The sequence below is a fragment of the Gasterosteus aculeatus genome, chromosome 6 (genome assembly GCF_964276395.1).
Source record: "Gasterosteus aculeatus chromosome 6, fGasAcu3.hap1.1, whole genome shotgun sequence".
NCBI lineage: Eukaryota > Metazoa > Chordata > Actinopteri > Perciformes > Gasterosteidae > Gasterosteus > Gasterosteus aculeatus.
Window position 1 is genome coordinate 11713258 of NC_135693.1, and position 11709 is coordinate 11724966.

Consider the following 11709-nt stretch of genomic DNA (forward strand, 5'->3'; position numbering starts at 1 on the left):
TTTTGCCCCACTTCATCACACTTTATTCATCTCTCAGAGGTGAAAACCTCCACATGCTGTGAATAATAATCAGATACAAGCAAAACGTACATACTAATTAAAAGGATCCAGTGGTAACACGTAAACAGCATCAGGATGATAAAATGAAGTCCTCTCTCTTAACGACTGAAGGACTTTGCTGATCTTGGATTCCGCTTCTTGTCATCGGACATTTGTCTACAAACACGTCATGCAGCATTTCACATTAATGCAGTTGAAAGGACTTGAAACAACTCAAAGATGCTTGTATCAAGATTCTACATATCATCTTATACATTTTTAGGAAGATATCATTTTGCACAATGAACCATCTCTATCTTGAAACCGCACACCATACATACGTAACGTCCTGATTAAGTGTCTGAACGGAGTTGCTGCATTCTCAAATACAGTACAAGATAAATATAGAAAGCACGGGATTTACATAGAGAAATGACCTGTAAATACATTATATCTCTGCCTCTAAACTGTTGGCTCAGGGGTTATTCTAGTAGTCAGAACAGTGGAGCGTAATCTTTTCTGTACATAAATCTCAATTCACATCTTTTTTATAAGAATATTTGTAATATCTTAATCATGGTTGTCTTCATTAATCAAAGTTGCTCTTGAAAGAACAAGCTACATAACACCTGATAACACGCAGTGGTTCCTTTTCACCCATTTACAGTAAATGCACTACTTACACACCCTTATATACATTAGAAGGGTTATTTGTTGTAAACAATGCTCCTGTAGTTGTACCAAGCATCATCATCCTATAACTGACTGTCATTATTACTAAAGATATCACCTTTTTTACAGACGGTACACAGCAACTCACCGCTGTACAGATGATGTGCGTAAGCTGCTCTGTCACATGTTCCATCCTCTTCTTATTATTCACACACTCATTATGCAGTACAATTCTTTACACACTCGCTTCTCTTTCTCTATACATTGTCCAATGAGTTCCTTTTTCCAGCTAATTGGCAGCGTCTAGTACGTTTTTAATTGGTCAGTCCATCAGCTCCAGGCTGGGTATCAATGTCCACTGGGAGGAAACATGGAGGCATCAAAAAGAACAGGAGGCTGAACACGAGCAAAACTGAACCCGACCGCTGCGGTCACCGTCAGGTCGTCCCAATTATCGAGGAAGTAGAAAGTTGAAATGACATCACGGCCGGGGCTCTGCAGTGTTTTGCTCACAGTTATCAGTGTGCTAAAGATGAGGCCGAAGGCCACATCCCCACAGCCGATGTGAATATCATGTGACGAGGTGGGTGAGAAGAGAACAAATTTGAATTTGAAAAAAATAAAGGACACAGAAACTGTGGGAACAGAAATAAAATATGCAGTTACAAAAACAGTTGTTTAGCGCTTTCCGTTCTGCTCTTTGTGGGTCTGTGGCTTCAAAATATTTTTCAAAATAACGATGACATTTTGTCTCATCAGGCAGGGTGCAACTTGCGAGACTGAATTTACTGAGTTTACTTAATAATCGTACAGTATGATAATGTGATTAGGTTTTGCTAAAGATCTGTAGAGATGTTTAAATAGTCTTCATCTTTACATTTAGCATTTTTTAAGGCTTTTGCTCTCAGATGTTCACACGTTTCTCTGTCTGACCCTAGAGGGAGCTACAACTGTGTTTTACTGCAAAAAACTCCCCCCTTTACAACACGTTTGATGCTATAAAACGGACAAATGACAGGCGGCATAATGATAAAGGGGCTTTCACGATATGGAAAACTCAACAGTTAAATCTTCTGCAATTTAGAATTTCTCAATTTCCCTGCCGTGTGTTGTCAAATAAAAAATATTTTTTTCTGATTGAGGTATTGACCTCTGAGCACGCGTCCTACACACATGGTCGGTCCTCATTTGGGACGCGGATCCTTGCCATTTGATATTTCCTTACGGAAGTTTTGGCACAGACAAAAGAGAAATGTCAACTAATGAAGACAATGGAATGTGAGAGAAGGTAAGAAGAAAAAATGGATTTGGCTGAAAAAAGCTCCCTCAGAGAGACTCTGGCTTGCACGTGTGACTACTGCCTATGTCTGAGTATTTGTCTATTGTGTGATTCAGTTTGTTTGTGTAACCCGGCTCCTGTTCTCAAAGCGGCGCGTCGTGAGCTCCAGCAAGCTCGCCGCCTTTGTTTCGTGGCGCCGGTCTCAGAACCTGGTGCTCTCGTGTTTCAGCGCGCGCACGTTGGTAAGCGTCCCGCTGCCCCCGCGGTGGTACCCGTAGGCCTGGCGCTGACCCTCCAGTCACCGGGCGCTGCTGCCCGCCGACGTGGTGCTGCTGCTGGGACTGGAGCTGCCCGAGCCGCGGTCCTCAAACACGCTGATCTCTAGCTGAGGACACGGGAGGACGTCAAGGACCGTCACGAGAGAGAGAGTGAGCGGTGCCATTCCACAATCCATGACAACAGTCTGGATCTCGTAATATACAAACCCTGTGCTCACTTATAAGCTTAAAGGTAGAGAAGAGCACTTGTTTTTCATCCCCGGAGTGATGTCATGTTAATAATCGCAGGGTGCGCAGCCTGAACAACTGATCTCAGAGGAGATGCGCTCACTAGATTTTCCTACTCGGGGAGAGACGGGCGTGAATGAGCGAAATAAAAGAAAAACACACTGCAAGTCGGCGTGTCTCCTCTCTCCGCGTCACTGCTTCCCACCCGTCCGCTGTCTCTGTCTTATCGCCAAGGTGCCGTGAAGACAATTGCTTCTTCTTTTTGCTTGAAAAGGATTGTGAAATGACAGGGTGAAGATATCTCACCAGCACTCAGAGTAACTACGTGTGGTGATTTTGTATCTAAATCTCCCTGGCTACTAAGATCTCAAAGTGATAGAAGTGAGTCACAGGGTTTGCTGCTCCTCCTCCTCTGACCAGCGCTCGCAAACAGAGAGCGCATTGTACGGGTCTGTATTAACTAATGCATGTCGGTAATGGGTCAGTCCTGTGAGTTGCAGCTCGTTCTGTGATGGTCTACTGGACACATTCTCTCTCTCTGCCTTTTAACTACAAGGGAGACATGTAAATGGCCTCTTCTGGTTAAAAACATCTGAAAAGATTGTGAGCGAGCACCTTGATTTGGACCTTGTTTTGGAATGGAGCAACAGGACAAGATGGCACGAGCAAGCAAAGTCAAAACATCCACATCTTCATCTGCCGATATGTTACATCGTCCGGTTACTGTCCCCCCCTGTACTTATCAAAGGACGCTTGACTGTGCATTCATTCTTTTTCAGCGCTCTCACGCTTCAGAAGAACCCTCGGGAACGACAGTTGGCCGTGACCAGCTCCTCTGCAGCCGCTGGAGTTTAAGTGCCCGATTCAAAGGTACCTTGATGGGAGTTTATGAGATGAGGTTATATTTTATAGCACACCTTAACTGTTTCAAAAAAGCAGACTGAACTTTGTGTGTCATTCGCTGCCCTGTTGCACAGCTGAAGATGAGTGAAGGATACGACCCTCATTCCTCTCTCGACGGGGTCTGTGAGCAGCAGACCTCTCGGAGCGTAGATCTTCTCATTCTGTTCCTGGATGTAGCTGGAAATCTTCTTCAGCACCTGCAGCAAAAATTGGGGGGGGGGGTTAGAAAGAGGTTCATTTGATGCTACTTTGATTTTGATGACAAGGCAAAAAGAAAACCTAAAAACACAAGCGAAACATGTGAAGCAGCAGAAGATAATCTGAGAGATTCCAACTGGGGAACTACCTTCATATTACTTTACAAAGTGCACCCTGTGTTAAATGTCATAACCGTGTTATATGTTCACTCACATACAACAGTGGTTGTATGAATTTAATTACTAAAATTGACGCGCATTAGTCTTACAGTTTTTTGTTTGGATGGTTTTGTTCCTAAATCCAAACGATGGCTCTTTCGGGCTAAATGTCACGTCTTTGTCACGTGTCACGCTAATTTGGACACAATGTGAAATTTGGATTGCATTGGATCTGGACTTACTGCTCGGTTTTGCATTAAATGTGCTATAAACCAAAAAGCAACAGTGGAGTGAAGCTAAGCGCTGAGGTCAGGCGATGCCTCGGCAAACAAAGTCAAACAAGGACGCCCTGTATACATTCTCCCACGCATTACAAATGCACTTCGGTGTTCAACCACTGCAGCGAGGTCCCATGTTTGCCGGTGATGGCAACCACAGGACTGCTGACGGATGCCCTCGGTGACGCTAAATAGACGGATATTAGCTAACGCGTCTCCATTTGAGCAGTTTATTCAGCCTCAGCTATGCTTCTTTGGACACCAACAATGCTGATGTGCCGTGCCTCCGCCAAACCGCGTCAATCAGCTGAACCGCGCTTCACTGGGCCTCAAGTACAAGGAGAGAGCTGTCGCCTCTCCTAAGGCGGAGGTACGATCTTTAGTCTGTCTATTCTTCAACAAACACTGAAAAATATCATATATATTCTAATGTTTTTAAGGGGCGGTTTATGACAACTTTGGTCTTATTTTGGCAGCTTTACCACGTACGTTTGTAGCCACCATGATCATTGTGGGGATATACTGGAGCATGGCGAAGCCAGTCGAGCTTGAAACTAAGCAAACATTAAGCCATTACTTAGTTTATTTTATGTTTTAAAGCTGACTGATTGTATGACAACTTATGCCAGACTTCTCTTCAGCGATGAATTACTAACACTACAAACATTTACCCAAAAAGGGACCAGCTAATTAGACGTTTGCAGGACTGAGATGTGACACTGCTTTGTTGGATTTATTAAACATGACAGATCCACTTCCCCTTTTGTGAGTTAACCGAAGGTCAGCGCTGCACTCAGCCTTGAGAGATCAAAACAACATGAGCTGAGCAACACACTGAGCAGCGCTCCTCTGGGATGTCAAAGGCCTGTTACAGCTGCAGGCACAGCTGCTAATATAGTGACCCCTGCTAGTGGAGTCTGAAACACGGACAAATACTTCTTTCTGTTGCCCACTGGAAGGAGAAGGAGAAGGAGGAGATCCTTTTCCAGATCAGACGTATGAATGCTGTTACTATTAGGGAGCAAATAGGCAAAGAATTCCTCATTGAAAAGCCATCAAAAGGCAAAGGTTTGCTCCATTGAGCGGCTTTAAAAAAGTAAACGTATGCAGAACGCAATCAACATTTGCCCTTGAGCAATGGCCGCCACAAACAAAACAGACAACGCGTTTTGTTTCAGACTCCATCAAAGAGAAGAAGGATGAGAGACACACAGAGTGCCGACCAGAGGGGTCACCGGGGTCCAGGGAAAAGGCCATCGCATCTCTCTCCTCTACAGCGCCCCGATGTGACAGTCGAGTACACAAGCTGTTGTACTGGCACGCCTGTGTGACGGCCCTTCAGCTTATTGAGTGTGTGTACACAACGCCTAAGAAGCAAAGGTGCCACGGTCTGATTCACACACACATGCCAGAGCGTTTAGTTATTGTTTATGGTGTTTATGTTACCAAGCACCAATATAAAGGAAAATATGTGCGTGCACGTGCGTCTGTGTGACTCCCGTATGTGCAGGCACATTATTGTGCGTAATGGAAGAACAAACATTCGGCGATGGAGGGCACGCTTGTTCACACGTGTATCTGTTCTGACTTGCTGGGCCGCAATCACAGTCTTTTGATGGGGTGAGACGTAAGCGTTGGCAGCTCCGGTGAATCTGCACACTGATCCAGGCTTACTGGTGTGTGGCCTCTTTATCAGCAAACACACAACCGTACGTACACAAACAACATCAACCTGGGTGGGTACATTTGATCGACCAAGATTATCGAGTTAAACAAGTAAATAAATAACCCTCCGGTGGGGGGGGGGGGGGGGGGGGGCGATAGCATCTGAGCATTTCAACGGAGCGGCGCCCAGCTGACAGGGAGATGAAAGCGGCCCCCAGACCACGGCGCTTCCACGCGGCGGTAAGTCCTTTTGTGCTTCCCGGTCAAGCTCCCCGGCAGCAGCCCTGCGCCGCTTCGATAAAAATAAAATGCTTTCAGAACGGAACAAGACCGGGGAGACGAATCCTGCGGGCGACAGAGATCAGAACACGGAGGCATGGCGGGACTTCACGCCACACTGGTTTCGTCTGAAAAAGCCTGGCAGGCACCCACGCAGTCAGCGGAGGATTCGCCAAACCGGCTGCATGAGGCCGCCGTGTGCGCGCTCTTGTTCCCTCGCAGGAAGTGACAAGCTGCGACAGAGCCACACGCACGTTTGATCACCTCGGTCTTACTGGAGGTAAAATCTGCGTTACAGTTCGTCCGCCGCGCTTCGCCAACCCGGCTCGCAGGTGTGGGCTTTAAGTCTGGTGGCAAAAAGATGGTGGACGGACAGATGAGGCGGACATTGAGAGAGAGAACCAGAGGTTTATGACGGGAAGCTGCACAGTTTGTGAATTATGTCCAGGTTGAAATACTCCTAGAAGGATGCACACTGGAAGGAGAGACCTCACAGCCCCCCGTCGGCCTCAACAGGATACGGCCGTCTCAGTCGTAAAGAATAAAGAGTAACCAGAGTACAGAAAAACAACCATAAAAAGAATCATCCACCATTTCCGTTTACCTTCTCGTAGCGCGTCTCCATGCAGAGGAAGACGATGTACGCTGTTGCACAGGCCAGACATCCTTCCAGGTACGACTGACCTCCAATTTTTTCGGCCTCCAAATAGTTCGAGTTGAGTGTCTTCACTGTCTCCTCAAGCAACGTTCGCTCAATCTACTTACGAACACAAACAAAGATCTAGGTAGAGATATGGAGACACACACATAAAGACCACAACCCGAGTGAAAAGTGTTCTGGCATAACTACGGGAGCAAGATGTTCCGCCATCAAACAGCCTGCCAAACACACCAGCTGCATTTTGCTCAAGTGCTCCTACTTTGTCAAACCGTTTATCAACACACCTCGCTTGACGAATACGAAGAGACTTGAGGCTAAAATGAAAAATGAGTCATTGGTGGGACGGCAATGGGTTAGGGTTTGAACATCTGTCCCAGGATGTTTTCATTCAAAATGTGTATTAATGGTCCTCTGTGGGTTTTCTTTCTTGGGGGAACTGCCTGCTTGAGGTGATAATTCTGGGAAACATCTGCAATGACACCCCAACATAAAATAATTTGCAGATGCTAATACATCAAGGTAAAAAGAGCGATGGTCATTATCCTGCTTGGAAATAAAAGCATTAATGTGTCTTTGGCTTCAGCTGCTGAGCACAAACAACAGTTTTAATAAAAGATATTATGATTATTTGTTCTTTTGAGATAGAACTACCATATATAAGAGGCCTAAAAAGTATTTACCTAATAGTAATTTAATGCACAAGTCCATATCCATCATTCACACGTCTTCTCATCCAAGGTGCACCCTTTTTGTAACCGTATTCCCTATTGAGCCATTACTCCTGCTGTGTTGGAGAGAGTTGCCGTTGCGTCAGGCGAGTTGGGATTCCATCAACAAATTGCATTGGCCTGGATGTGCATACATGTGAGTGTGTGTTTTCTCTCACCCTGTTGTGGAGGTCTGAGGGGAACTTGTTGTGGAAGCGGCACACGGTCCCTTCGCTGTAGTCTCTCTGCACAAACACCTTCGTGACCAGCGATGCGCTGTGCCTCAACTCCTGGAGGTTATGGAACTGAGCAGTTACACAACACACAGAAAGCACACGTTTAAGCACGTGGCCCAGTACCTTGTGAATTCATATATCATATAAACAAGATGAAAAAGCCTGAGGTGTATGTTTAAGGTGTGGCGGTTCTGCGCAGTGAGAGCGGTTCTTCAGCTGCATCCCTCCAGCATCAATAAGCGCAGCAATAACCAACAGTTTTAAAGACACCCCTGTACAGCACTTTGGGTCTAAAGAACTCCACCAACAAAAACACTAAACAGTTGGTCCGCTGAGAAGGATACAGCAGCAACTTGCTGTAAGCCCTGCTGATCTAAATAACCCCTCAAGAGGACGGCAATTAGAGATACAGAGGGACTCCAAAGGGAGGGGGAGCGGAAATATAGTGAGAAACAGAAAGGAAAAGCATGTTATTGTTTGAGTGTCTCTCATGTTTCCAATAATCTACCTTGTTGTACTCGCCACACCATCATTTACATGGATAGTTTGGCTCGATTCTGCAGAGTTTTTTTAATTGAAAACAAAAAGAATCTCTACTTGTATGAGCCTGAGAGAATAATCCCCAAGCATTGAGGTACGGTACAGAGCCAGGCTTTCATCTCTATACAGGGCACATCACTCGCAACCAAGAATAGCATCCAAGCTGCTATTTTTATCAGCCAAAAGTCCAAATCACCTCACAGCCACAAGATCGTTCCACCTGGCAGAGATTTGAATATTGTTCTTTTTGCCTTCGCTCCTCCTGTTCTATCTTTGGACCATCATAATGCACAATGAGTAAGTCTATTAATAGAATTATCAGCACACAATCGAGGAACATTTACACGTCAGTTTGGCAGAAATTCGTTAAGGTTCTTTGTCACTGTGAGACTGTATGTAGGTCACTATGTACATTGTATACCCTGATTTAAACCTCATTTTAGGTTAAAAAAGAAATTTCTGAAATAGGAGTGAAGGAAGTAACCAATGAAGAAAAGATCTAATAACTAAAACGGATAAGGACAGAAATAAGAAATAAGAAATGGACAAGAAAAAAAATAAAGAGGAAAATACATAACGAAAGGGAACGAGGAAGGTTTTAGTTGCAAAGAATCCAATTCAGAAGCATCTCAGTGTCACACGCGGTGCATTCGGGCCAGCGGGACGTCACGGTGTGTTTTGGCTTGTTGTCAAACTACTGACCTCTGTCTCACATCTCAGTGATCAAAGCGAAGCAAGCAGCAGTCACGTGTCTCCGTGGCAGCTAAACACCGAGTCCAGTTATTTGTCCCAACATCACCTCTGGTTTCAGTGAACTTCAGAGTCCAGAGTTTGATTAAATGGGGATGTTGTTGTAGGAGGGTCAAAAATGAAACAGAGCTTGAGACTGACCTGTTACCCTCTTACAAGTTATTTACAACTGCCAAAATGCACAACTTTGATACCAGAAGACTTCATGAAATATTTATTTTCCCACTAGCGTTGATGTTACTGGCAGAGCGGACTTGTCTGTGTCCATTTTAGTCTTTAAAATAAATGTTTTTCTGCTGGCAAAGGCAGTTATGTGTACTTTTCTGCGTGGGTGACCAGTCTATTACCGCATCTAAATATAGTTTACACAAGCAGACGGCAATGCTAAAATGTCATACTGATCACACGGGACACTATTAAAAAGTTCTGCGTCCTGTGTCACTGTCTGACTTCTGCTTCCACCCACACATGGTTTTCTTTTTCTTTGCACCTTAATAGTGAAATGAGTTAAAGCGGGAGGACTTGATAGCATGTACTAGAAACAAATGAATACAACAGAATTTGCAACCGTCCAAATGGTCACTGATATATCTGACAGACAGATAAAAGGTTTCGAACCAAAACCTCCCTCAACTCATAGCAGAAGAGAAACCCACCAATCAATAGCCTCTAGTGAACAACAGTGAAAACAAAACAATATTATTACTTGTGACATGTTTTCTTCGTCATTCCCACCCCGCCATCCTCCCGTCGATCCTCCAGCTTGGATCAGTGGCTTTGTGTTTCTCTCACGGCCATGTTTCATGAGTCTAGTCAGACGGTGCACAGGGGCACACACACAACCACATGCACACTAAGTTCAGAGCCCTTTCGGCATTTGTCTTACTTCCAGTCGTCGTTCTTGATCTCTTCATCACTAGGTTCCTGCCATTGGGAGTAACATTTTTCATGCTTGCTGCCAAACTGCGTAAGTCACAGGTCTATAAATCATAGAAGTGACAAAACGGTCACATTTCCACGACACCTATACGTGGCAGATCACCGTCTGTGAGGCCGAAGCCGGATTGGGAAATTTATTTTGGATAAAGGTGAAGCATTATTACAGTGGGAAGCTAAAACTGCTGCAGCCCCTGAGACGATTACTGTGCGCGTTATTTGTCAAAAGTGTACCCGGGTGTGACGCTGGAGGCAGTGCTAGCACGAGAGTAGTGGACTTAACCGTGACGCACAAACAGTCTGCAGTATGATAATTGGAAGTAAACTGTGCTGCTCATCTGAAACTGGAAACACTGCAGCAGCCGCTAAACTTTTAACATGTCTCAGATGATTGATGGGCCATGGACACAAAATCTGTCCTCGCTGCACACACCCGCATATTTGTGTGTTTATTGTCTTTTGTGTGCATCCACATGTATGTGTGTGTGTGTGTGTGTGTGTGTGTGTGATTTATGGCGCTTGGACAGGGATACACACCGACAGACACCATCATGTATCATTCCCAGCTTGTCTGCACCTTTACCTGCAGCAGCATTAAGATTGAACCCCCTGTTGTCTGAGGGGTATAAAACACACACACACACACACACACACACACACACACAAACACTCTGCTGCATGCACATTATGCACGTATTGCACGCAGCGGTGTAAAATAGCTCAAATTCTCAAGTAATGGCCGTCTCCTCTAGAGAGATTAAATTTATGATAACCAAGGCAGCAATGTCTCCAGCATCATGGTGACATCATCAAGGACACAAAGAGGGGGAGGAAAAGGGTTGACCGGAGAGCTGCCAGGCATTACTGAGGCTAAAAATACACCAGCAAACACTCTTGATGCTTTTGGTACCATGTGACATCGGCTAAAGTACCTGAAACACCATTCCAGTCATGGAGTCATGGACTTCTTTTCTGGTGCATATTTCAATTAGTGAGAGGGACTGTCCCTGTCCATGGTGCTGACAGCTCCATCATCATCACCATCATCATCCCCATCCCTCCAAGGCTTTTAGACTAAACGGGTATTAATGAAATGTGTTTCTTGCTAGAAAATGCATTTAAAAAGCATCATGTATGGTAAAAAAGAAAAGAAAAAGGAAAAATCTTTAAGGATATGGACTTTAATTACAGAGCTCACAAAGTGAGATGAAAACAAAGTCAAATTGAAGTCACTGGATGAAAATATATCCATGTGTAACGTGACAGCACCGAACATTCACAATGTAGACGTCATTGAATTAGGATTCAACATTTATCACAATAAAACAGAGAATTGAAAGGCATAGCAATCATAACAAAATAGTTTACAAGATGCGCTTCACAAGCTGCACCTAGAAGACAAATAAACGACAACCGGACGTACAGAATCATTTTTCGGCTTTGCTTTGCTTTCTAGGAAGAAGGCAGCGGGAGAGAATTCATACCTCTGTCGCCATATTGCAGTGAGTGGCTGCAGGATCGGTCCCGTGCTGGAGACAACAACCGTTTGCTCGCGCGCTGCGGGACAACGCGACTACAGGGCTTTAAGCACGAGGACCCGAAGCACGGGCGCGCGCGCGCGTGACCGAGCGCGCACCCAGCGAGTGTAATCGCAGCGGAAGAGAGTGATGTCGAATTCCGTCTTTAAGGTCTTTCAGGACGCAAATTTCGCAAAAAGTGTTTATTCAGGGCTTCTTTCCGTGGGATCAATCAATAATGTCATTTAGTATCGATAATTCAGATATAGTGTCTTGGATCCACAGGTCTTACCACAAAAACAACGATAACAACTCACATTTAATCACTCAAAGGTAGGAGATGACGGCATTGCCCATTCAAGTTGAGCTTTATTATAGCCAGTAG

The 11709-nt window shown here is 44.9% G+C and overlaps 1 protein-coding gene across 1 annotated transcript; it reads right to left on the reverse strand.

The window, feature by feature from the left end:
- Positions 1-11430, reverse strand: golga7bb (golgin A7 family, member Bb). Its single transcript, XM_040178891.2, has 5 exons — positions 11292-11430; positions 7525-7650; positions 6582-6734; positions 3495-3596; positions 1-2375 (listed from the first exon to the last, which is right to left on the reverse strand). Exons 1-5 carry the CDS (start codon positions 11301-11303, stop codon positions 2289-2291), a joined length of 480 nt encoding a protein of 159 aa, XP_040034825.2. The 5' UTR covers positions 11304-11430; the 3' UTR covers positions 1-2288.
- Between the last annotated feature and the right edge of the window lie 279 nt (positions 11431-11709).